This window comes from Panthera leo, chromosome B4 (assembly GCF_018350215.1).
Source record: "Panthera leo isolate Ple1 chromosome B4, P.leo_Ple1_pat1.1, whole genome shotgun sequence".
NCBI lineage: Eukaryota > Metazoa > Chordata > Mammalia > Carnivora > Felidae > Panthera > Panthera leo.
Window position 1 is genome coordinate 88777094 of NC_056685.1, and position 27720 is coordinate 88804813.

Consider the following 27720-nt stretch of genomic DNA (forward strand, 5'->3'; position numbering starts at 1 on the left):
CCATTTCTAAGTGTACCATTGAGTGGCATTAATTACATTCACAATGTCCTGCCATTCGTAACTGGGAGATCCAGAGGGCCGTGCTCCACCAAGCGACAGAGACAGCCAGAAGCCCCACCACTGACCTTTTGTTTTTTTTGTTTGTTTGTTTGTTTTTCAACGTTTTGGGGTTTTTTTATTTATTTTTGGGACAGAGAGAGACAGAGCATGAACGGGGGAGGGGCAGAGAGAGAGGGAGACACAGAATCGGAAACAGGCTCCAGGCTCCGAGCCATCAGCCCAGAGCCTGACGCGGGGCTCGAACTCACGGACCGCGAGATCGTGACCTGGCTGAAGTCGGAAGCTTAACCGACTGCGCCACCCAGGCGCCCCTGACCTTTTGTTAATGGACATGTATGTTCCTTCATCTATAAAGTTGCAGGCCCTATACTAAGGATGGAGAACAAAAACTGGCATGGGACCGTGCTTCCACATGGACTTCGTGGATCAAGGTGGGCGCTGTTTCGGTGTTTTGTTTGTTTGTTTCCTTTACAGTCAGATAACAGGTACGTTTTTATACACGCAGGGAGGAGGGCAGGGTTGAAAGAGGCCGCGGATACACTTCAGAGGTCAAGGAGCAGCTCGCAGGAAGACGTGGCCTCCCAACGCCCAATTCCAAAGACCGAGGCCAACAGGGTACCAAAGGGAAGCGGGTGAAGGTGCCAGGCCTGCGGAGGGCGGGGCGAAAGAGCCCTCGGGGAGGCTTGGGAGGGGCTGAGGGCGGGGCCTGGGCTGGGCGGGCACGGGGGCGGGGCGGAGATGCCGGGGCGGCCCCTGGGCGGGGCTTGAGCGGGGGCGAGTCCGATTCTGGTAAGTCGCTCCGCCCCGGCTTGGGCCTGCACCTGAAGTGGCCGGAGCCCGGGCGCTGAGTGCGGCTTCTTCTCCCGCCCGGCTCCCGGGTGGCGGTGGCCGACGGGAAGCCCGAGTGGGATGCGGCTGACGCGGAAGCGGCTCTGCTCGTTTCTCATCGCCCTGTACTGCCTCTTCTCCCTCTACGCCGCCTACCACGTCTTCTTCGGGCGCCGCCGCCGGGCGCCGGCCGCGTCTTCTCGGGGCCTAAGGAAGTGGGTGGCCCCGGCGCGGGAGAGGCGCGGCCGAGGTAGGACACTGGGTGGCCGCAGACCTGGCGCTCGGGTCCGGGAGTGCCCGCGGGCTCCCGGGTGCCTCTCGCCTCCTCTCGCCCTCGGTTGCCTGCCGTGAGCTCGGGCTTGAGGCGTGTGCGGGTGCCTCAGTCCTCGCCCGAATCTCGCACGCCATCCTCACTGCCCACCCCCAAAGCTGGCAGGGGCGCACTCCTGTATAGCACGTCTGGAGTACGCAAGGCGTGGCTGGTCGCCCAGTTCTTGGAGATGCAGCTGGGTTTAAGACCTCTATTTCCTCATTGAAACAAAGAGCCTTTTCTAATCATGCAGTGACTTGGGAAGGCCTGGGCGTTTTGCCTCCAAATTGTGATCTTCTGTCCTGTGTTTTGACCTATGTCAGATTCCGACTCAGATTTCTCTCTCCCTTTTTCCAGAATTTTGCACAATAGTGTCTAAAACTGTTGGACACTTTACATTCCGAAGTCAAGTTTTTATGTGTAGGATACGTGTGTATATACAACCTATAAAGAATTGCAAAAGGTAAACTTGTAGCTTGATACGTGCTATCCAGTTATTGTAGGTTTCATTTGGGAGAGAGAAGTTTGTGTCTCCTGTTAACATTCTAAGATCTTTCAGAATAAAGATTTAATAAAAATTAAATTTTGACTTCCTTTTTTTTTAATTGTATGTGTTTAACCAGTTCAAATTCAGTTGCTTTGAGCACTCCCTAACATCTAATTTAAATGGCTTGAATTTATCTACAAGACTGCTCTACCTTACTGATAACACTGTCACTCTTTTTAAAACACAGAACAATCTACTTTGGGAAGTGAAGAATGGAATCCTTGGGAAGGAGATGAAAAAAATGAGCAACAACACAGATTTAAAACTAGTCTTCAAATATTAAATAAATCCACAAAAGGGAAAACAGACTTCCATGTACAAATCTGGGGCAAAGCTGCCATTGGTAAGTTAATGTATAGAGCTAAGACATGTGAAAAGAATCCTAAAATGGACTTTATTAATATTAAATTAATTTATCTTAATACATTTAGGATATGTCATCATTTGTTAATTAAGGCGTCATGGTGCTTTTTTTTTTTTTTTACTTAATATTCCTCCTTTCTGTTAAACAATATCTGTGTAAATATAAACACACATACACAAACATCCTATTGTTGGTCTCTAGCAGAGTACAGATTTATTTGTGGACACAAAGTAGAATGTAAGCATTATTATGTAGAAATGCCCATGTCCTCTGAATTTTCATGAATCTATGTGTTTATGGGATACTTGATGCACAAGTATAAGATGTGGCCTCTGTACTTGAAGGCCAAACAAGTTTGGGAAACACTGAACTGAACAAAGTTAAACAAGGTTCTTTATTGCAGGACAATCTCAGAGCCTTTAATATGTCTGTGTTCATTATACATATGTAAAATGGGGATATGGTATATAGTTGAGTAAACTTGAATGCCCACAAAAGTATTTTTGCTCTGAGTATCATAAGAGTCTAGTGTTCCAAGTTATATATTACACTCAATTAAAGAATGGGATCCTCAGAGTTACAAGAGTCAGAAAGAATTTAGTGAATTAAAAGAAACTTTACTGGACCTTTAAACATAAGTTGGATTTATGTACAGTAAGGGATATGGATAGAAAGGGCCAGATCGGAAGAAAGTAATTGGAGAATGATGCTTTTGCCTTTAGCGTTTCATAAATTCATTCGCCCTTGCATCCAAATATACATCCTTGAAGATCACCCCTGACCTCCCAAGCTCCAATCAAATTCTAGCAATTTTTTCTTTATAAAATCTCTAATATTAATTTTTCTGTAAATTACCACTTCCCCATTCTAGTTTTTAAATTAAATCTATATCTTAACAGGTTTTCATGTTTTTAGACTTTTCTCTGTTTTTTTTTTTTTTAAGTTTATTTATTTATTTTGAAAGAGGGAGCAAGAAAGAGAGAGAGCAGGGGAAGGGCAGAGAGAGGGAGAGACAGAATCCCAAGCAAGCTTTGTGCTGTCAGTCCAGAGCCTCAGTCGGAGCTTGAACTCATGAACCATGAGATCATGACCTGAGCTGAGATCAAGAGTCATATGCTTACCCTACTGAGCCACCCAGGCACCCCTGGACTTTTCTCTTTTCAATTCAATAAGCACAAAGTGGCCAGCTGAGTTTTTATCAAACACTACTTTTCATCAACCTATTTCCCAGGCATAAAGGATTGTAATTCCATTCCTATTCAAAAAGGAGGGGGGCACCTGGGCCCCTGGGGGCACCCAACCTGGCAGTTGGGTGTTGAGCGACCAACTTCAGCTCAGGTCATAATCTCACAGTCTGTGAGTTCAAGCCCCGCGTCTGGCTGTCTGCTGACAGCTCAGAGCCTGGAGCCAGCTTCAGATTCTGTGTCTTCCTCCGTCTCTGACTGTGCCCCACTCACACTCTATCTCTCTCACTCTCAAAAATAAGTAAACATTAAAAAAAAAAAAAAAAAAAAGTTAAAAAAAAAAAAAAAAGGAGGAAAATGAAGTCATGGTCCAAGCAATTCTTAAATCCAACCAGGCAAATCATTAGGTTTTAAGGCCTGAGAATAATCTGTGGCTCAAAGTTGCTTCTAGTCTTTTGGCTCTACCTCTGTAGAGCCATCCTTTCTTTTTCATGAATGGTAGCATATGCTTGCAGCTCAATGGTTTTTTTCAGCCTGCTGATAGGATTTTGGGAGTCCAACACCCTTCTTTCATTTCAACATTTCTGTGTCCCCTCTAATCCAAGCTAGCAGTGTTTCTGCTGATACAGCATTCTCAAGTCTTTGTGGGTCTCCCATGTATGTCACTCCATTACACAAGAGCTCCTCCACAGGTCTTTCCTGGGTAATCCCATCTCTATTTCTGCCTTCTACTGAGATGGCTGAGGAGATCCATAAATGACACACCTAATATCCTCAAAGAGCCCTCTATGTGATTGAATATTTTAACCTTTTTATCCCTTCTTAGGCACTAGCAAAAAAGATATTCACCTACATCCTTGGCCTTTTTTCCAGAGCATGCCTTCCTGACAGTGAATCTCCTAGTTTTCCACCTCTTTTGCAATTGAATAGACTGAGAATTTCCCAAATCATCAAGTCCTGGCTCCTTGCTTTACAGTTTTTCCCTCAATCACTCTTTCCTCTCACATTTACTATAATCAGCAAGAAGAAACCAGGCCACAGCTTCAATACTACTTGGAAATCTTTTCAGCTAAATATCCAAGTTTATCATTTATTTATACATTCCACTTTCCATATAACTTCTGGACACAATTCAGCTAAGCTTTCTGGTGCTAATATAACCAGGATCCCCTTTTCTTCAGTTTCTAATAGGATGTTCCTCATTTCCTTCTGAGCCCTCAGCAGCAGCACTTTTAACATGCATATTTCTACCAACAGTCTGCTCAGATAGTTATAAAAACCAACATAGGGGTTCTCTTCTACTATACTTTTTCATGTGAGTTCTCACTAGCTGAGTCACTAACACCCATACTTCTACCTATAACCTGTCCAAGGCAATCTTATCTAGCCATTTTTTTTTAATTTATTATTTGAGAGAGAGTGAACAGGCAGGGAAGAGGCAGAGAAAGGAGAGAGAATCCCAAGCAGGCTCCACGCTGTCAGCACAGAGCCCAACGTGGGACTTGAACTCACAAGCCATGAAATCATGACCTGAGATGAAACCAAGAGTTGGATGCCTAACTGAGCCATCCAGGCACCCTTCTCATCTAGGCATTTTTAAGTCCTGCTCCTCAAAATTCTTCCAGCCTCTCCCCATTACCCAATTCCAAACCACTTGCAGATTTTTAAGTATTTGTTACAGTAGCATTCCATTCCCAGGTATCATAATCTGTGGTTTCCTATAGCTGCCATAACCAGTTACCAAAAATTGAGTGGCTTATACAACACAAATTTCTCATTTTTTTTAATTAAGAAATAATTGACATTTAACATTATATTAGTTTCAGGTGTACGACATAATGATTTGATATATTTACATATTGTGAAGTTATCAACATAAGTCTAGTTAGTATCCATCATCACACATACGTGTACTTTCTTTTTCTTGCGATGAGAACTTCTAAGATCTACTCTCTTGGAAACTTTCAAATATACAAAACAGTATTATTAACTATAGTCACCGTAAACTTAGAATCTTACATTTTTGAGGGTAGAAGACTAAAATGTGTCCACAAGGCTGTATTCCTCTTAGAGGCTTTCAAGGAGGATCTGTTTCCTTGACTTTTGCAGCTTCTTGAGGTTACCCAAATTCCTTGGCTCATGGCTCCGTATCACTCTGACCTCTACTTCCATTTTCAGACCTCCTTCCCTTACTCTGACACTCTTGCCTCCTGTTTGTGAGGACCCTTTGCTATATAGGGCCCATCCAAATAACCCGGGATAATCTCCCTGCCTCAGCATCCTTAATCACATATAGAAAGTCTCTTTTGCCATGTAAGATAACATATTCATAGATTCTAGAGATCACATCTTAGGACATACTGGGTGGACAGGGAGGCATTATTTGGCTACCACTTTTGGAAAGCTGTATCTGATTGGCTAGGTATTGAAACACGGTTATTTTGTGTATGTCCTCTAGTTCCCCGGGGCATTCTTACACATCTGTCAGTGTAAGTAAACCAGGGCTCCCAGGTTACTTCATTGGGTGACACTGCTTTCCTCTCCTCTCAGAGCTTTCATTCAGGTGAGATCATGGTAAAATACCAGGGGCTGCGGTAAGGAGAATGATACAATGGCATTTGTCTGCTGAGGGCATCGTGTGGTGAGGAATGTGTGTTCCAGTGAGGAGGGGTTACTATCTCCTGGATGTAGTGACTGTATACATGCATACCTGAGCCTCTCTGGTTGTGTTTGGCACAAAATCGTGAATCCCCCTAGTTTGTTATGATATAGAAACTAGAAACCGTTCTAATCATATAGTAACTTATATTATAACACATTTCAGGATAAAGCAGGTAGTAAAAGTCCAGTGATAATTAGGGGTTTCTCAAATTTAGGGTAAGAAGATTGTTGTCCTCATTATAACCCACATTTTGCCACATGTCACACTGTCAACCTCTGAATTCTGTCTCTCACACATTAACTGCCATATTGATGATTTTGAGCTATTGCCTGGTAGAACTGCCTACGAAGGGACCAAAGAGGAATAAAATCTGGTTTCTTGCTCAAATTTATGTAAATGAGCAGAGCATAAACTCATCTCACACACCAGAGTAAACCAGACAGTAAATGGGTTTGTTTTTGTTTTTTTTAATTACCAGGTTTGTATCTCTGGGAGCATATTTTTGAAGGCTTACTTGATCCCACTGATGTGACTGCTCAGTGGAGAGAAGGAAATTCAGTTGTAGGAAGAACACATTACAGGTATTAACTGTGCAACATTAACCTTTGTTGTATTTCTGTGCAATGTTTTATGTAAATACTAGAAGAAAAATAAAATAAGAGGAAAATATATTTAGAGACAGTTTTTTCACTTCAACTTGTGAAGAATAGAGAAGTAAACTCATGAATATATATTTGTAGTTAAAGCTTATCTGGACGTTTTACAAAATGCTTCCTTTTTAAAATTTTGTCTGTTTCATTTTTATTGAAACATTGCTGATTATATGGGAAAGCTCATGCTCCAAATTTTGTAACATTTGATTGTTGATAAGCATTTAACATTCCATATCTTGAAGGAATAATATGTAAACTTAAAAATATTCTCATTTTTCTCTTTTCATATAATAGTCATGTTCACATATTTTTATAATACTCAATTAGTGGGCGTGCCTGAGTAGCTCAGTCGGTTAAGCATCTGACTTCAGCTCAGGTCATGATCTCATGGTTTGTGAGTTTGAGCCCCATGTCTGGCTCTGTGCTGACAGCTCAGAGCCTGGAGCCTGCTTTGGATTCTGTCTCTCCCTCTCTCTCTGCCCCTCCCCTGCTTACCTCTGGGTGTGTGTGTCTCTCTCTCTCAAAAATAAATAAACATTAAAAAAAAATTTATAATGCTCAAGTAGTATCAAAGCTGTTGTTATGAGCTTTGAAAATTTTATAAAAATGTATTTGTATATGAGTTCTATCATGATTTAATTTGTATAGATTACCATTTTAATGAAATACTAAGAAATCTTTTTTTAGATTGCATAAAATTTTTATCTATGATTCCATATTTTCTAAAGATTTTTTTAAGTTTATTTATTTATTTTGAAAGAGAGAGAGAGTGGGAGCATGAGTGGCGGAGGGGCAGAGAGAGAAGGAGAGAGAGAGAATCTCAAACAGGCCCCATACTGTCAACGTGGAGCCCAACATAGGGTTCAAACCCATGAACTGTGAGATCATGACCTGAGCTGAAACCAAGAGTCAGACCCATAACCAATGAGCCACCCAAGCACCCCCTAAAGATTTTTAAACAGGTAGAATTAAGATTGTTTGATTTAGGAAAAATGTGATCATTTTGCTATATGAAAGAGTGCTATTTTCTATTAGATTTTGCTTTCTTATTGAAATAAAAAATAAAAATAATTATTTTTAAATGCTTATTCCATATAAAAATTGTACTATTAGGGGGAAAAATGCCAACCAAAGATTCAGGTTTGTATTAGCATTCCGTTTATTTCCCACAGAAATCAAGAAGAAAAGCTATAGTTAATCTCAATTTCATTTGCATTTTCACTGCTCCTTTCATTCTCTGTTGACTTTATACACACTTGGAAAACAATTTCATTTCATGTATCTTTTCAAAGTAGTCATTCTTGAAAAGTAAAGACGGACTATAAGTAATACCCAATTTATATGAGGGTTGTTTGATTAAATATGGAATCAAGATATGGGGTTTAACTACATGTAGTACTACAGGTCTCTGTTTCAGAGGGAAGAAATGACTCTGTTCACCATGAATCAATAACACATGTGGTCTGTGCTCAGGATATGAATACACTTATGGTAAACTGAATTTTTGAGTCAGCCTGATGAAATTCTGCACACTGCGGGGGCGCCTGGGTCGCTCAGTCTATTAAGCATCCAACTCTGATTTCAGTTCAGTTTGTGAGTTTGAGCAACGCCCCCCCACCCCCACCCCACCGCAGTGTCCATGGGGCAGAGACTGCCTGGAATTCTGTCTCTCCTCTTCTCTCTCTCTGCCTCACCCCCACTTGTGCACATGCTCTCTCTCTCTCTCTCTCTGAAACAAAACAAAACAAAATTAAAGAAAAAAGAGCATGTACTGCAGCCAAAATATCTGAGTTCCAATTCCAGCTTTACCTCTTTATTTTTTAGTGTTTATTTACTTGTTTTGAGAGAGAGAGCATGCTAGCCGGGCAGAGGCAGATAGAGACGGAGAGGGAGAATCCCAAGCAGGCTCCGTACTATCAGCACAGAGCCTGACAAGGCTCAATCCCATGACTGGGATTATGACCTGAGCCAAAATCAAGAGTCAGCTGCTTACCTGAGCCACCCAGGCGCCCCCCGCTTTATCTCTTATTAGCTGTCTGAACTTGGGTAAATCTCTTAACCTCTCTGCCTGGATTTCCATAAATTTAAAATATGGCAAATAATAGTTTCTATTTCACAGGATTATTTTGAAGCTTAAACATTAACAGATATAGAGTGCTTAGAACAGTATCTGGCACATAGTAATCACTAAAGAAGTCTTGTGTTGTTACTAGTTTTATTATTTTTACTATTACTTAAATAGGTACTGCAACGTCTCCCTACCTTTCAGTTCCTTCTCTGTGTTTCCAGTATTGAATATTATCTCACCTTCATGTTCCTTCACATGATACATATAAAGCTACATTCTTTATATTAATACCTTCAATTAGGTTACAAGCCAGCCTGGGACTCAATCTGTCTCTTGAAGAAACTTTGCCTGTCTCTACTCATAGCTATCATAGATTGATTTACAGTTTCGTTTCATGAGGCAACTTCATTTTTAATTTCTTAGGAGGAATCTTACCTCTGTTCATCATGGCCTTTGCTCATCCTTAAAAGACTGCATTCAAGACCCTATAATATCCATGTGCAGCCATTATATAAGATATATAAATGACTATCCATTTGATAAAATGAAGGCTAGATGCTAAATTACTTAATTTATTGTCATCAGGGCTCAATTATGGTATTTTCAATGAGCATCTGCTACTTAGGAAAAAGCTGAAAACAATGGAGTGCCTGGGTGACTCAGTTGGTTAAGCGTCCGACTCTTGATCTCAGCTCAGATCTTGACGTCAGGGTCGTGAGTTCAAGCAGCACGTTGGGGCTCTGCCCTGGACATGAAGCGTAGTTGAAAAGAAAGAAAAGGAAAGGAAAGAGAAAGGAAAGGAAAAGTTGGGGAAAAAAAGAAAAAGTTGAACTTATTTCTAAAGATCATGATAGAATAAATATGTCTGATTCTATTTTTAGAATTTCTAGACATTACTAGTATAAGAAGTTAGGGAGCTCACTACTCATCACAATGAGTGAAACCTTCTTTTAAAAGAGGATTTTTAAAACTACTAAGTTTTAATTTGCATTTCATAAAATTCACCCATTTGGGGGCACCTGACTGGCTAAGTCAGAGGAGTGTGGAACTCTTGATCTCAGAGTCGAGTTTGAGTCACATGTTGAGCATAGAGGTTTCTAAAAAAATAAATAAGATTTAGGGGTGCCTGGGTGGCTCAGTCGGTTAATCATCCAACTTCAGCTCAGGTCATGATCTCACAGTTTGTGAGTTCAAGTGCTGTGTTGGGCTCTGTGCTGAGAGCTCACAGCCTGGAGCCTGCTTCAGATTCTGTGTCCCCCTCTCTCTCTCTCTGCCCCTCCCCCACTTGCACTCTGTATCTCTCCCTCAAAAATAAATAAACACTAAAAAAAATTTTTTTTTTACAAAAATAAAAAATAAATAAGATTTTTAAAAAATTCACCCATTTTAAGTATATGATTCAATTTTTTTTTAGTATGGTCGGCACACAGTGTTACCTTAGTTTCAGGTGTACCACACTGTGATTCAACACTCTGTATGTTATGCTGTGCTCACCACAAGTGTGGCTACCATCTACGTAAGTGAAAGCTTTATACGTAATATTAATGGTTACTGGGACTACCTTTAAGTCAAACACTGGACCATAGATCAGTGAGGGTTTCAGATAACATTCTCACTGGTAAACAAAGACAATGTAGTTAATCTTTCATAATTCGCATTCTCCCACTCTAGCCATGCGAGAATGAGAGTGGGACTATTCCATCACAAACGTTGAATTGGCAAGGTATGGAGTCATGATGGTAATGCCGACCACAAAAGCAGGGTGAATTGCAGCAGCTATTCAAATGTAAAGGCCGCTCATGAATTCAGTATACCTAGTTCGTAAAACCAAAATTTTAAAAACTGTTTATTAATCAAAATTGATATAAAATTCAGTGCCTAAGAGACGTGTGGACAGTACAGCTTGTGTATTCTTTTTTTTTTTTTTCTAAGATTTTATTTTTTAAGTAATCTCTCCACCTAGTGTGGGGCTCAAACTCACAACCAGGAGATCAAGAGTCACGTGCTCCACCGACTGAGCCAGGCACCCCATCTTGTGCACGTTTTTCTTTTTGTTTTTGTTTTTGTTTTAGAGAGAGTGGGAGTGAGGGGCAGAGGGAGAGAGAGAGAATCCCAGGCAGGCTCTAGCATGGAGCCTGACACAGGACTCAATCCCACGACCCTGGGATCATGACCTGAGCCGAAATCAAGAGTTGAAAGTTAAACCAACTGAGCCACCCAGGTGCCCCAGCACTTACAAGTCTTTTAAGTTTATTTATTTATTTTGAGAGAGACAGAGTAGAAGAGAGAGAATCCCAAGCAGCCTCTACACCAGCAGCACAGAGCCTGATGGGGGACTCGAACCCACAGAACTGTGAGATCATGACCTGAGGCAAAACCAAGAGGCAGACACTTAACTGACTGAGCCACACAGGCACCCCTGTTCTTTTTTTTTCTTTCTTTTTTTTTTGTTTGGTGTTTATCTATTTTGAGAGAGAGAACAAGCCGGGGAGGAACAGAAAGAAAAGAGAGAGAATCCCAAGCAGGCTCTGCACCATCAGCACAGAGTCTGACATGGGGCTCTGGGTCACAAACCGTGAGATCATGACTTAAGCTGAAACCAACACTCAGTCACTTAGCTGACTGAACAACCCAGGGACCCCTGTACTGATTCGTATCTTATTTACTTATTTTACTTAATTTTTTACTTATTCTGGCATTTGCCAGACTCATAGCTGGCAAATTAGTAGTCTTATCTATAATTCTATTAATATCATAGTGGTGTGTATATAGTGTTAGTTCAGTAGTACTTGTTGAATTTAGAAAAAATGAAACAATAATAATTACATTGGATTCTAAAAAATATATTCGGTTCATACTCAGCTTAAAACTCAAAATTTGAATGATTTCTCTGGCCTTTCTACATGTTGAAAGTACTTGCTGGGGGGCGCCTGGGTGGCTCAGTCGGTTGGGCGGCCGACTTCAGCTCGGGTCATGATCTCGCGGTCCGTGAGTTCGAGCCCCGCGTCAAGCTCTGTGCTGACAGCTCAGAGCCTGGAGCCTGTTTCGGATTCTGCTTCTCCCTCTCTCTGACCCTCCCCCGTTCATGCTCTGTCTCTCTCTGTCTCAAAAATAAATAAACGTTAAAAAAAAAAAAATTTAAAAAAAAAAGAAAGAAAGAAAGTACTTGCTGGGAGGAGATATTTTAACTAAGCCAAGGAGAAGAGAAAAAATATTGGAAATTATAAGTCCTGACTATTAAATATATGCTAAGAAATGCAGAAGAGTAAATCACTGTTCTAAAAATTCTGTCTATGAGCTCTTTAAATATGCTTGTTCTTCAGTTAATGGAATTTTATGATTGTTGCTTGACTAATAACCTTAGAAAATGAAAATGTACTTTTCATCACGCGTGAATATACTATAATATCTCATAAATAAGTCCTACTTTATATAATAAATGTATAGCTGGAAAGTTATGATTAAATTGAACTTTTGTAACTTGATTCATACTTTACATGCAGCAAGAGAATTTAAATAAATTGGTAGGGCAAATAACTCCCTGAGAGAGAATTATGCTTATTCATCCAGCATCTACCGAGGCCTATACTACTTGTTCATACTAGGCTCTAAGGATTTCAAAGTGAACAAAATACTTTTCTCTGGCCCCAGGGAGTTCACAGACTAGTGGTTGAAACAAATACGTAAATAATTTCCATACTCCATATAAAGCATATTGATAAGGATGTGAATACTCTATCGTGTTAGTAGGTAGGGAAATACAGAAGAAGGCAACTAACCCAGTCTAAGTAGAGTTGTAGAGTTGGGGGTATGATGCCTATCAAGAAAGACCTCCCAGAGGAGGTGACCGCTGAGCTGAGTCTTCAGAGATTAGTAGGATTTAGCAAAGCAGTGAGAGGAGAGATTATATTCCCACAGAGGCAACATCAGAGACTAAAAACTGATAAATAGCCATTTTGGTCATGGAATTGTAGACCATTCAGAACCCCTGGGGCATCATGATGGCGTGGGGTACCTGAGATTGGGAGTTCAGGGCAAGGGGCAGATCATGGTGGACCTCATGTGTGCCACGTTAAGACTCTTGGACTTTACTCTTGGGCAGTGAAAGCAACTGAAGATGATTAGACAAGATAGTGGTATTGTCGTGTATGTTTTTGGTGTAGATTTCTCTAGTAGCCATGTGGAAAAATGATTTCAAGGAGACAACTGGGTGCAGGCAGACCAGTTAGGAGACTATAAGTATCCAACAGACCAACAGATATATAAGTAAGGGGTGAAATAAGAATATGCTGGCGCAGTTGGAGCCAGGGACAAGTTTGAGAAATATTTTGGGGCCCAACTATCAGAATTTAGGGATTATTAGATGTGAGGATGAGAGCAAGAAGCAAATCTGACAATCCCCTCGTTTCTAGCCTGCATGACAGGATAGCTGGTGTGCGATCAAAATAGCAAATACAGGAATAGGAGCAGGTCTGTCCACTCCTCTCCAGCTCACTGCACAGCACCTGCTTGACTCCCTGTTTCTCAACAGACAACCCTGCCTCCTATTTCCTCAAGAAAATTGAGTGTATCCATGATTATATTCTCTAACATTCACCTTCTGATCTCCATCTGACCCCTCACCTAACCTTATGTCTTTCCCTAGCTCTGAGACTTCCTGATTCAAGGTTAATTCCCTCCGCATGTGCTTCCCTTCTGCTCCTTCCCAGACCTTGCTCTCTCATTCATCTTTAATCTTTCACTCACTATTGCTTTCCCACCTTCTCATCCAAACTTTCAAGAGCGTCTGCATTCAGTATGCCCAATTCCTCACTTCTCACTCGCTCTCAACCCACAGCAATTTGACTAACACACCTCCCAACACACACAAAACTATTTGAATCTTATAGGATTTTTCTTTTACCCCTGAAGTTTCTTTACCCAGGTCTGTGTTTCCAAGACTGTGTACGGAGGCACCCTGGGGCACCATAAAATATATATTTTTAAAGATTTTATTTTTAAATAATCTCAACACCCAATGTGGGGCTCAGACTCACAACCCAGAGATCAAGAGTCACATGCTCCACCGACTGAGCCAGCCAGGCACCCCAGCACCACAAAATACTTTAAATATTTGTGGGAAATACGGTTATACTTCATATCTGTCAGACACCATGCAAACTACTGGCTCGAAGTAATTCACAGTTTCAACATTAGATCCCCCTACATTTATTTCAGTGATGTCATATCTTTGTGGAGCTGGGTTTTCCATGGTTGCTGTGCTAAAATTCAAGTACTGTGCAAAAATCAATGTGGGACAGGGAGTGATAGTGGCAGTGTCCATTCTGACTCAAAAGTTTGCAAAGGTGTGTAGTCGTCAACAGGTGCACACATCCATCTCATTATAAGGTATTTGTGGTTAGTTAAGAATGAAATAGGAGTTTTTTTTCTTTCAGTGTGTGCCTGTTATTTTTCTAAGTGACTTTTGGGCAGTTAGGACACAAATACTAAGTAGTTTGGATTTAATGACTTTTTTAAGTGTACTTATTAGAGAGAGAGAGAGAGAAGGGGAGGGACAGAGTGAGAGGGAGAGAGAGAATCCTAAGCAGGCTCCTCACTGTCAGTGCAGAGCCCAATGTGGGGCTCCATCCCAGGAACCATGAAATCATGACCTGAGCCAAAATCTAAAGTCAGACGCTTAACCAGCTGAGCCACCCAGGCACCCCTGGACTTAATGACTTACCATACTGAACCATTACTCATTTCTTTTGGCTAAAAAAAATTACTGAAACACTGAAAGTGCTGGGAATGAGGAAAGTTTAGGAACCTCAAATTTACACCTCAGCTCCCCATCATTGACCCTGTGGCTCACACCATTACCTAAACATGACCTCGAGGTCTGGAAAGCCGATTAGTCAGAGCATGAGAGCCACGTTCCTGCTGCTGGAACATAAGAGCACTCTGCAAAAGAGAGCTGTGGAGATTCCAAGACTAGTCCAATGAGCCCCAAGTGAATCAGACCTCATTTCGTTAGTTTATGTGAGTCAATAAAATTAGAAGTATTCCTTTCACATGAGAGTGACATTTGAGCACAGCTTACTGTACTATTTTATTTTAACTTACAACTAAAACCAGGTACTAAAACACTTACTGTAAGCTCCCAAGTTAATGACATATGAACAAAAGTTTTGCAATGTCCATCTAAGTTAATACTGTGCAAAGTTATCTTTTGGTTTCTTCCTATACAGATATGGCATATTTCTAGTTATTGGAGACCTTTGTGATAGAAAGGCCCAAAACATGATGAGTTACTGAAATTTTTATAAGCTAGGTAAATATAGTTTACCTTTTCTGGCTAAATTATAAAATGTCTTCTGTCTTTATCTGTTTCTGTTTGGCTTAAGGTTTTTAACTTATTTAAAATAGTCAGCACCCAGGGGCACCTCACTGGCTCAGTCTGAAGAGCGTGCGACTCTTGATCTCAGGGTTCTGTGTTCGAGCCCCATGTTGGGTGTAGAGATTACTTGAAGATAAAAAAATCAACTTGTGGCAGTGCCCGTGTCACCGCCTCTGCATTGGCTCCACACAGACAAGGCAAAAGATGTCCAGCCTTACGGGGACTGAGTGGTGTATCGAGTCTCTTGTTTTCCAGAAGTATCCTGGAAAGGAGCTTATTAACAACTGCACACTCTCCAAGACAGAGTCCCTGAGCTTTCTGAATACAGAACTGGCTGCCTTCACAAAGCACTCAGAGGACCCTGGTGTCCTTGACCTCACGATGAAGAAACTGGACCTCAACTCTGATGGGCAGCTAAATCTCCAAGAATGTGTTAACCTTATTGGCAGCCTGGCCGTAGCTTGTCATGACTCCTTTGCAAGGTCCACCCATTTCTAGAAGTAAATCCAAGGGGCTCTCGGGCCTGACTTCAGACCACCCCCTTTCCTTCAAAGAAGCCTCAATCTTCACCTCCTCCTCACATCCTACACATACCCTGGGCCCAGAGCATCCACCACCCTTTTGCAGGCCAGTCCTGCTGGTAGTTAATAAAGCAACAGCGTTGGGGCACCTGGGTGGCTCAGCCAGTTAAGCGCCCAACTTTAGCTCAGGTCATGATCTCATGGCTCATAGGTTCAAGGCCCATGTTGGGCTCTGTGCTGACAGTTCAAAGCCTGGAGCCTGGTTTGGATTCTGTCTCCCTCTCTCTTTAACCCACCCCTGCTCACACTTTGTCTCTCTTTTTCTCTCTCAAAACTAAACATTAAAAAAAAATTTTTTTTAAGTATTATTTGCAGGTTATGGCTTTGAGGTATAAAGCATTTTTCGATTGATATATATTTATTTATTTATATAACATTGTAATAGATAAAACACTTGCACAGTGTTTTATAGTTCAATAAACACTAACATGAGAATACATATTAAATGCTATATTAAGTGATACAGAATAAAATTGCTATAGTAGTTTACATTAAAGGGGAATCAGAAGAGGAAGGTAAAGGTGGAAATGTGTTCCAGGAAATATAAGTAATGAACAAAGGCAGAGAGGCAGATAAGTTTGTGATTTAAGGGTGTATGGGAGAATGAGATTACATGTGGGGAGTGGAACTAATTTAGTCAGAAACAGTGGATTGTAAGGATAAAGGGTAATGGTTGTAAAGCACTTAATACAATATTGGTCATGGAGCTTTCACTCAGTGTATGTTGTTAATCTGCGAAACAGCAGGAAACAGTATTATATCTGTACTTCAGTTTTAATTACATAATACTATAAATAGAAAAAAACTGGAAGTAGACATGACAAAATTCTGTCTAACCCTGTTTTTGGAATTATGGGCACAGAATTATGAGTGATGGAAACATCTTTTGAATTTTCCGAGTTATTATAATAACCGTTTGGTTATTAATAACCAAACTAATAAATGGTTTTTTTAATTATAAACCTATCTTAAAAAAGAAAGATGTAATTTTAAAAACAAATGAACTTGCAAAATTTGAATACTGAATTTACTTATTTTATTGTGCTTTTAAACAACGCTATTGCTTTTTTTTTTTAACGTTTATTTTTAAGAAAGAGAGAGACAGAGCATGAGTGAGGGAGGGGCAGAGAGAGAGGGAGACACAGAATTCAAAACAGGCTCCAGGCTCTGAGCTGTCAGCACAGAGCCTGAGGGGGGCTCAAACCCATGAGTCGTGAGATCCCGACCTGAGCTGAAGTTGGACATTTAATCAACTAAGCCACCCAGGCACCCCTGTAACTTATAAATAATACTTTAAACCAGTTATATCAAGGATGAGCAATGACAGGTAAAGATATTATCTCTCAGGGCATAAAGGCTCCTGGTATTGTTAGATACTCTTATTATAAATTATCCTGATAAAAACATTTTTAGACACAGTCTTATCTAGTTAGAAATTGAAATGAAATATTAGATAAGTTCAATACTATCCTTAGTAAAATGTTTTATGTCTTTTTAAAAAAAATAGTACAGAAGTCTATGTGACATTCTTTAAAATAGTTTGGGCACATGATATATATGTACTTAAATGTCAAATAACTAAGCTTGAGGCCCATCTCTACCATTGCCTATCTAGTGTTACTAGCTTTATATAAGTCATGTAACCTTTCTCAAAATTTCCTTTTCTTCCTTTGGAAAACTGACCTAGGGTAGGAAAGCAAGACTGGAAGACTTCATGTGCTCTAGGAATTAGGCCTCCCTATAAATCTAAAGGAGAAATTAAATGTTCATATACTACCAATAATAAATTTTTAACCCTGTCATAACTATTATCATGATCCCTAAAGTATTCTTTACCTCGCAGATTTTGCAGATTCTCTTAAATTGCTAAAGAATCATTGAATCATTGGCCATCTCAATGCTAGGTACTGTCCAACACAAAACACAGTTCTCATTCTCGTAGGTTACTGTCATTGTGTAATAAAGTCATAGAATCCACACAGTATACGTACACACAAACAAAATATATATTTAGGTCTTGGGTTTTTAATATTATCTACTAACTCTAGTATTTATTAACCATAGTGCCATGAAAACAACCTCTGAAGTAGATAGGTCTTAACTTACAACTCAGTGTTGCCATTACAAGTTGTGTAACTTAAGCCTGATTTCCCAAATGCAAAGTGGGGATTAATGTGCTGCGGAGTTGATAAAGGTTAAATGACAACCTATGCAAAATGCCTATCATCTATATAAAAGACATTTAATAAATGTTAGGTTTTTTGTCCAACAATAGTAAGCAATAAAAGCAGGATTTCAGCATATTTGTACTAAAGACTCTATCAGGTTATGGGGAGCCTGACTGGCTCAGTCAGTAGAGCATGTGACTAATGATCTCAGGGTTGTAAGTTTGAGCCCCATGTTGAGTGTAGAGATTACTTAAAAATAAAACCTTTTTAAAAATAAGATGGGGCACTTGGGTGGCTCAGTCAGTTAAGCTACCAGCTTCGACTCAGGTCATGATCTCACAGTTCGTAGGTTTGAGCTCCGCATCGGGCTCTGTGCTGACAGCTCAGAGCCTGGACCCTGCTTCGGATTCTGTGTCTCCCTCTCTCTGCCCCTTCCCCAGCTCACACTCTGTCTCTCTCTCTCTCAAAAATAAATATTTAAAATTTTTTAATAAAATAACCCAGTCAAGAAATGGGCAGAAGACATGAACAGATACTTTAACAAAGAAGACGTCCAGATGGCCAACAGACACATGAAAAGATGCTCAACATCACTCATCATTAGGTAAATACAAATGAAAATCATGATGAGATATCACCTCACACCTGTCAGAATGGCTAAAGTTAGCAACATAAGAAACAACAGGTGTTGGCAAGGATACCAAGAAAGGGGAACCTTCTTAAACTGTTGGTGGGAATGCAAACTGGTGCAGCCACTCTGGAGAAGAGTATGGAGGTTCCTCAAAAAAACAAAAATAGAACTACCCTACAGTACAGCAATATCCAGTGTTTACTCAAAGGATACAAAAAATCATATTCGAAGGGGCACTTGCACCCCAATGTTTATAAGCAGCATTATCAACAATAGCCAAACTATGGAGAGAGCCCAAACGTCCATCAACTGATGAATGGATAAAGAGGATGTGGTGTATATATATATATATATATATATATATATATATATATATATATACATACATATACGTATGTATATGTATACATATACGTATATATATGTATACATATATATATATATGTATATATATATATCATGGCCACCAAAAAAAATGAAGTCTTGCCGTTTGCAACATGGATGGAGCTAGAATGTATTATACTAAATAAAATAAGTCAGAGAAAGACAAATACCATATGATTTCACTCATGTGGAATTTAAGAAAAAAAAAAAACAGATGAACACATGGGAAGGGGGAAAAAAAAGAGAGGGAAACAAACCACGAGAGACTCTTAATGATAGAGAACAAACTGAGGGCTGATGGAGGGAGGGAGGTGGGAGATGGGCTAGATGGGGGATGGTTTTTAAGGAGGGCACTTGTGATGATCACCAAGTGTTATATGTAAGTGATGAATCACTGAATTCTACTCCTGAAACCAGTATTACACTGTATGTTAATTAATTAAAATTTAAATAAATTACCCCCTCAAATGGAAAAAATAAAATAAAAAATAAAATCTTTTTAAAAATAAAGACTCTAGTAGGTTATATGGTTTAGCAGGTTATAAAGAATCCAGGACCACTGTGACTAATTTTAACATAGCTTAAAGCTATTTTTTGTATTTAACACTTAGGTTAAAATAATTTAGAGGCAAGGGCACGTGGGTGTCTCAGTCAGTTAAGTATCTAACTCTTAATCTCAACTCACATCTTGATCTCAGGGTTGTGAATTCAAGCCCTGCATTGGGCTCCACACCTAGCATGTGGAGCTTGAAAAATAAAAACAAAAACATAACCCACAGCAGACACATCCTTTAAAAAAATAAATAATTTATGGGGCGCCTGGGTGGCTCAGTCGGTTGGGCGGCCAACTTCGGCTCAGGTCATGATCTCGCAGTCCGTGAGTTCGAGCCCCACGTCGGGCTCTGTGCTGACAGCTCAGAGCCTGGAGCCTGTTTCAGATTCTATGTCTCCCTCTCTCTGACCCTACCCTGTTCATGCTCTGTCTCTCCCTGTCTCAAAAATAAATAAAACATTAAAAAAATTTTTTTTTAATAAATAAATAAATAAATAATTTAAAAAATAAAATAATTCAGTGTTGTTGGTTGTTCTAAAGGAGCACATAATATAAAAATGTAAGTTATGAAACATGTCTGTTCCTTTTATTACTTTTTTATTATGCTAAGGAGCACATTCTCATTTACCCATCACCCAGAACTAAAAAATTCCCATTTGCTTCAGATATTTAACTTCCCTCTTAAAAGAATTAAATATTCCCAGTAAAAGGGAAGCTTTCTTTGTACTGTTCCCATTTCTTTTCTCTTCCTGCTCCGAAGCAACCATTGTAATGAATTTGGTGTGTATCCTCCCATTCAGATTTTTATATTTATACTTATAAAGTTTAAACATAATTTTTGTATTATACTTTCAAATTTGCACACAAATATCATATTCTGTGGGTATTCTGCACCTTGCTTTTTCCCTTAACCTTGTGTTTTTGAGACTTAACCTCCATGGATGTTTACACCAGCATCCGTTTCTCAGTTCATCACTTACAATTCATTCAGATAAAGGTATAATGGCAACTCACACCCTAAAGAGGATGGGAACTACTGACCTAAACACCTTTCCAGTGTAAACTACACGGAGTTTCATACTGTTCAACTGTGTTTCTTTGCTTAACGACTCAAACTCTAGCCAGTGCTTATTTTGAATGTGGTTAAAAACGACAAAGCTGCCACATTTTTTTTTCTTTTTTTGTCTTTTTTTTTTTTTAAGTAGGCTCCATTCCTGTGGGGCTTGAACTCATGACCCTGAGATCAAGAGTTGCATGTTCTACTGAGTGAGCCAGGCAGGCACCCCCAAAGCCACCACATTTCTGATTATCATATGCGATTGATCTGCATACAACCAAGCTTCCCATTAATCGACAGCCATGCTCTATCATTCAAACATGTTCAAGGAAACTTGTATTAGAGAAATTATGTTTCTAGAAAGAATGTAGGTTACATCTCATTGTAGATTTTATATAAAATGATTTAAAACTTCTGATATCAGGGGCACTTGGGTGGCTCAGTTGATGGAGCAGCCAACTCTTGATTTCGGAGCAGGTCATGATCCCAGAGTCATGGTAATGAGTCCCATGTCGGGCCCCACACGGTGCATGGAGCCTGCTTTGGATATTCTCTCTCTCTTTCTCTCTCTCTCCCTCCCTCCCTCCCTCTTTCCCTCGCCCTCTGCTGCCTCCCCCACTCATGGGCACATGCACACACACACACGCATCTCTGTCTAAAGTAAAAACAAAAAATAGTTAAAAAAATAAAACTTCTGACATCAAATACTTTTGTTCTGTTTTTTTTTTTTTTTTTTTTTGTCTCTTGTTTGTGTTTTGTTGTTTGTTTTTAACAGCTTCATCACTGGCCCAGCTGTAGTCCCAGGGTATTTTCCTGTTGATGTGAATAATGTGGTACTCATCCTAAACGGAAGAGAAAAAGCGAAGGTCTTTTATGCCACCCAGTGGTTACTTTATGCACAAAATTTAGTGCAAACTCAGAAACTCCAGCATCTTGCTGTTGTGTTGCTTGGAAACGAACATTGTCATAATGAATGGATAAGCCAGTTCCTCAAAAGAAATGGAGGCTTTGTGGAGCTGCTTTTCATAATATATGATAGCCCCTGGATTAACGACATGGATATCTTTCAGTGGCCTTTAGGAGTGGCAACGTAAGTACAAATATTATTACGTATTTCTAGACCCTAAGACCTGAATTTCTGAATCAGGAAAACGGTGCTTTAAATTTGTAATAAACATAGTTCTGGAATCATCTGGGAAGCCACGTACAATCTTTTCCATGGAAAAAAAATCTGGTTTGGTCTCAGGCTTCAGTAATAATAATAATAATGTTGTTTAGAGTATTTTAGCATGTTTTAAGGAGAGCATATAAGTTATTAGGGGTTTTTTGTGTTTAAAAACTCCAAATGTATAGGATGAATTTTCAAGTTTATCAGTAGTGCCCTAAAGAGATGTTTAACTGAGGCAGCTGGGTGGCTCAGTTGGTTGAGTGTCTGACTGTTGATTTCTGCTCAGGACATGATCCCAGGGGCATGGGATCAAGCCCCATGTCAGGCTGCATGCTGTGTGTGTAGAACCTGCTTAAGATTCTCTCCCTCCCTCTCCCTGTGCTCGTCTCCCCCTCTCCCCAGTTCACACATTCTCGCTCTCAAATTAAAAAAAAAAAAAGACGGTGAATTGTTTAACAGAGAACGGCAGACCTTCTTAAAACAACTTACAGAATCTATATAATTTATAGTAAAAACAAAATTTTACTTGACAAACAATATGAAATCAGGAGCATATGGTATCTTGAGGGTTTGAGAAGATCATAATATGCTCAGATCTGCCACTGAGACTGCTTGAACTGGCACAAATTTCTTCTATAATAAGAGGGGCTAATTAAGTAATAGCTAACTAAGGCTTCTGAAGATGTCTATACAGTCTTTATAAAATGGAAAGCTTATTTTTTATCTTTCTGTTAATAGAGGGCTTTTAATCAAGTTGACTTTAAGGTAAGTTAAACTTAGATCAAGCACTGCTGCATAAACTTCCTAAGAGCAGGGGATTTGTCTCTTGCTCACACTACCAGCAGAGCCTGGAACCAACCAAGGCTGCACAGAGTAGACAATAAATACTTGTCAAATGGATGAATTAGGAGAAATCTCACCAACATGCGTTTTGAATTAGATACTCATTGTTCATTACTATCACTTGTTACCAAATGTGACCTTAAACTGCTACTTGGTTGGCTACACAAATATCATCAGATAAGCATATTCACAAGACCTATTTCCTGGCCCATGCTGCAGTATTTCAACTAAGTTTGTGGTAGAACCAGACCAAAAGATTTATATTAAGTATAGCCGGGTATAAGACCCTTTGAAAAATCTATCCCTTGAGTAGAGCTCATACTTATAAAATGCTTTGAAACAAAATTACCCTTTTGCAGTAACACTACATGCGCTATTCATACGTTTCTGTACATTGAATGGAAACTCTTTGTAATTCTGTTATTGTTGGACTAGGCCAGTACTTTTTTATAGATCAGTGACTTCCAACCCAATGCACCTTTGCCCCCCAGGAAATATTTGGCAATGTCTGGAGATATTTTGACTTGTTACAAGTGGAAGGGGGAGGTGACAATGGTATCTGGTGGACAGAGGCCAGTGATGGTGTGAAATATCCTACAATGTACAGGACAGTCTCCACAACAAAAAGTGAACTGGCCCAAAATGGCAATATGGTAAGGTTGTAGCGCAGGTGCACAATTTGGTGTCTATTCCAAATGCCCATAAGAATGGGCTGATTGCAACAGGCCTCTCCTGCATGGCTGCAAGGCTTTTTCATTTGTTTGTCTTTGTAATCTACTTTAAAAGCCTTTGGAGTTGGAGCTCTTTGCTACAGCAGTATGTGTTCTGTAATCTTTCCATCACCTGGCTAAAACAGTAATTAAGGGACACCCGGGTGGCTCAGTCAGTTAAGCGACCAACTTCGCACAGGTTGTGATCTTGTGCTTGGTGAGATTGAGCCCCGCATCAGGCTCTGCACTGACAGCACAGAGCCTGCTTAGGATTTTCTCTTCCTCTCTCTCCGCCCCTACCCAGCGCTCGCTCGCTCTGTCTCTCAAAATAATAAAAAATAAGACAAAAAATATAACTAAAATAGTCATTAAATCATGATCATTATGAATGTAGATTATTTATACTCTGAAGGTATTTCAACCTTCCTTATAACTACAAGCGTATGGAAGTTGAGGAATATAAAAAACAAAAGCACTTCATGCACTTAACCTCTATATCAATTTTGTAAAAGGTGCCAGCATGAGGGCATTTTCTTTTTAAATTTTTTTTAAGATTTTATTTTTAATCTCTTATACCCAACATGGGGCTTGAACCTGCAACCCCAAGATCAAGAGTCCCACACTCCAATGTGAGGTTATTTTCTTAAGTCAGTAGATTAAGGGACTTTTCCCAAGTAAGCTTGGAAAATTACAGTTTGGAGTTTAGAAGATCATATTTGAAATCTCTTCTCTCTGCACCCTCATGCTACCTAAGATGTTAGGTTATGATAATTTGCCAATCTGATCGTCATACGTTGTTAACTCCTATGTACTTATTTTTGTAGATATAGGAATTTTCCTGTGGTGGAGGCAAGCTGGTCAATGCTGCATAATGAAAGGCCCTACTTATGTAATTTCTTAGGAACCATTTATGAAAATTCATCCAGACAAGCACTAATAAACATTTTGAAACAAGATGGGAATGCTAAGCTTTGTTGGGTTTCAGCAAGAGAACAGTAAGTTCTATGTTTACTTGATTCACCCACTTTGTTCTCAGATCTGAGAGTTGCTCTATGTAGCAGCACAGGTTTCCAAGGAGACTTTGTTAACTTCATTCATACCAGTCTTTCTGCAGAAGAGATATTGGTAGTTAAAGCTGTGTAGAAACTGGGTTTCTATCATCCATCCTGAAGAGGAATACTAGTAACTGTCCTATGCAGATGTCAATTTTTAAGATTCCACAACAGTGTCTGTTAGCTAGACCTGACACACAAGACATTATGAGTGCCAGTAAGATCTTAGGTTCATCCCTGAGATATTCAGCAGACCAGATTCAGTGTTCCAAGACTGGCATGAAGTACTCCTCTCATCTTCAGAACCTGACACCACCCTGAGGACAGGAGGACAGGACATGCTATTCTTTGAATCTCCAGATCCAACATAGGATCCTACACAAAGTAGGCCAAGGATAAATGGGGAGTGGATGGATGGTGGGTGGGTGGATGGATGGATGGATGGATGGATGGATGGATGGATGGATGAATTTAATAGGTTAACTTTCTTCCATCTTTTACATGGTAGTCATGAAACACATGTTCATGGAGTGAAGGAAGGAACTTTGGAATTATTCATTTTGTTTTTAAATAAATGCGGTTTTGTGTGTAGAGTAATCAGAGAAGAACTGCCTAAAAAATGTCCTTCCAGATCTAGAAATATACTAATTGTAATAGATACTCTCTTTTTGAAAGCATAACTCCCAATTCTACTGTTAGTGTAACCATACTATATCCATTCAGTCAACAAATATTTTTCAAGCAACTGCTGTATGACAGAAACTATCTTAGCCATGAAGGATACAGTAGTGGACAAAACAGTGAGAAGTCCATGCCCGCCTAGAACTCACATGTTTGTTGAAGAGACAAACCAGTAAAATATATTGTGTGTCAGAAGATGATAAATGCTGTGTAAAACGAGTTGAGCAGAGGGGAGATGTAGCAAGGACTGGGAATTAGGAGTAGAGCATCGGATGTTCTAGAATGGCCAAAGAAAGCTCTAGTGTGAAGATTACATGCAAACATGGACCTGAAGAAGGTGCGGGGCAAGGAGCTCCCGTGTCTATTTAGGAGAAAGGTAGTGCAAGCAGAGAGAGCGCAGATGTAAAGAGCCGCAAGGGACAGCATACCAGGAAAGGAATGAGTAAAGGCAGTGGAAAATATCAGAGTTCATTGTAGGAATAGAATTCTTCTTGTAATTCCTCTCATAGCATTGAGCCAGGAGGTGGAGTGGGTGTCCTTCTTGCTTCTCATTGCTGCCTCCAGACCATTCTCCCTTTTTCCTCCCTAAAATCTCCCATTTTAAATATCATGCCTGCAGAGAAAACCTTTCATTGCTCTTCCTCTTTGAAATCATTTACTGATCCTGGGGTTTATCTCCTTCAGTCTCTGAAGAGTTTAGTTCTGGCACACTCCCACTCTCTCTGATGTTACTCTGACATAACTCTTGGTGATGCCCAATCTATACAGATGGCCCTTCCATCAACTTTTTCTTACCCCCTTTATCCAGTGATCTGGTTCTCCATTTGGTTTGGCCATTCGGTGTCATGGTCGTTTCTTAGATCTTGTCATAGCACATACTGTGTCTTCTCTGTGATCTCAAGTCCCAGCATCTCTCTCTGTAACCACCATTTTCTGTTATTCCCTCTCACTCCCTGTAAATATTTGACTCCAACAATTTGGCTGAGATTTATAATTCATTGTTCCTGCTACCTTTTCATTGTCCTTTGCTCACCTTATCTCTGCTTTCTTCTTTTCCCCACTTAAATTTCATAGTCAACTGTGACTGGTATACATTCAACTCCCTAGTTCCCTAATGGAGCAAACCCTAACTGTGGTTAAATCCAGCTCTCCTATCTGCTCTATACCTGTACCAGGCAGCCAAACACACACAACATGCGTGCACACACACACACACACACACACACACAGAATTGTGTCAGTAGACCTAGCTTTAAATACATGACCTTGACTCTCAAGTGCCTTGCAGTCATACATTTCCCTTGTCTGTGTATTCTCCACCTTTCCCACAAGACTGTTTTGTACCTTCTTCTCCCTTCCCAGTCACCATTACCTTCCGACCCTATTGCTTATTTCACTGAGAAGATGGGAGCAGTCAGGAGAGAAGGTCTAGCTTTCTGACAGGTCTCTCAGCTTCTACCCTTGCCCCTGGACAGTCTGTTCTCACCACAAGGGCCGGATTAATTCTGATAAAACATGGGTCAGGTCAGCCACCCCTGATCACAACCGTGCTTGATGGGATGCTCTGACTTCATCTTCTACACCTCTCCCCCTCAGTCACTCTGCTTCAGCCACCCTGGCCTCCTTGCTGGTCCTTGAACTTGCCAGGCACGCGCTGTCCCATGGCTTTTATGCTTGCACTTCACTAGATTCACCCCTTCAACATCTGCGTGGTTTGCTGCCTCACCTCTAGCTCTGTACTTAGAGGCCCCTGAGATGAGATGCTCCCTGATTACCCATTTAAATCTGCAACGCTGCTGGCTCAGAAACTCACTCCTCACTTCTCTGCTTTATTTTTCTTCATAGTACGTAATTAACACCTAAGTAAGATACTGACCTGACTTGATTACTATCCATTTCCACCACTAGACCTAGAATATGAGCTCCATAAAGGCAGAATTTTGGAGGGGGAGGTAAGGAAAGGAGACCTGGCACACAGAAAATATTGGCGGGATACACATTCATTCAGAAATTTCAAGGTGACTACTAGATTTTAAACATGACCAGCTGTAAACTTTTCACATTCTTAAATATTTTCAATCAATCTATTTGGGCAAGATTTTATCTATTTCTTCTGCCCGTCATCTCTAAAACGTGTTTACCATTTCTTACAACTGACGTTTGCTTTCACAAAAGACTTGCTTTAGTAAAGTGAAAACTACAGTTGTTTTTCTGATTCGTTTAGGTGGCAGCCTCAGGAAACAAATGAAAGCCTTAAGAATTATCAAGATGCTTTGCTTCAGAGTGACCTCACATTGTGCCCAGTAGGAGTAAACACAGAATGTTACAGAATATATGAAGCTTGCTCCTATGGCTCTGTTCCTGTGGTAGAAGACATAATGACAGCTGGCAGCTGTGGAAATACGTCTATTAACCATAACGCTCCTCTGCAGCTACTCAAGTCCATGGACGCTCCCTTTATCTTTATTAAGAACTGGAACGAACTTCCTGCTATTTTAGAGAAAGAGAAAACTCTAATTTTACAAGAAAAGATTCAGAGAAGAAAAATGTTACTTCACTGGTATCAGCACTTCAAAACAGAGCTAAAAATGAGATTTACTAATATTTTAGAAAGTTCATTTTTAATGAATAATAAAGGGTAACTGTGAATTATCTTTTTGACCAAAGATCTGATTTTTTTTAAATCATGTCTAGTCGGGGAGGAGGGGGTATTTGTGTGTGTGTGTGCATATAAATGTCCTTTGAGATACACTTGTAGACCACAGATTATGTCTGTAATGTTGACCAAGCGCTTCCATAGTAGGCCACTCCCAAAAATGAAATTAAATGTTACTCAAACT

The 27720-nt window shown here is 40.1% G+C and overlaps 1 protein-coding gene across 4 annotated transcripts; it reads left to right on the plus strand.

The window, feature by feature from the left end:
* Positions 1 to 367: 367 nt before the first annotated feature.
* RXYLT1 (ribitol xylosyltransferase 1) lies at positions 368 to 27532 on the plus strand. Of its 4 annotated transcripts, XM_042947050.1 has the most exons (7): positions 368 to 491; positions 566 to 675; positions 1933 to 2088; positions 6434 to 6536; positions 21202 to 21516; positions 23972 to 24142; positions 27105 to 27532. In XM_042947050.1, the coding sequence occupies exons 1-7, from the start codon at positions 436 to 438 to the stop codon at positions 27520 to 27522; spliced, it is 1329 nt and encodes a 442-aa protein (XP_042802984.1). In that variant the 5' UTR covers positions 368 to 435; the 3' UTR covers positions 27523 to 27532. The 4 variants fall into 4 exon arrangements, with proteins under 4 accessions (XP_042802984.1, XP_042802985.1, XP_042802983.1 ...); XM_042947051.1 differs by lacking the exon at positions 566 to 675; XM_042947049.1 differs by lacking the exons at positions 368 to 491; positions 566 to 675 and adding an exon at positions 863 to 1138.
* The last annotated feature ends 188 nt before the right edge of the window (positions 27533 to 27720 follow it).

Bases quoted from the DNA above. Each gene is read 5' to 3' on its own strand.
- RXYLT1 (XM_042947049.1), top strand. From the start codon at position 970: ATGCGGCTGACGCGGAAGCGGCTCTGCTCGTTTCTCATCGCCCTGTAC. The intron at 6,537-21,201 runs GTATTAACTGTG...TGTTTTTAACAG, and splicing joins GTAGGAAGAACACATTACAG to CTTCATCACTGGCCCAGCTG. The intron at 24,143-27,104 runs GTAAGTTCTATG...TGATTCGTTTAG, and splicing joins TGGGTTTCAGCAAGAGAACA to GTGGCAGCCTCAGGAAACAA.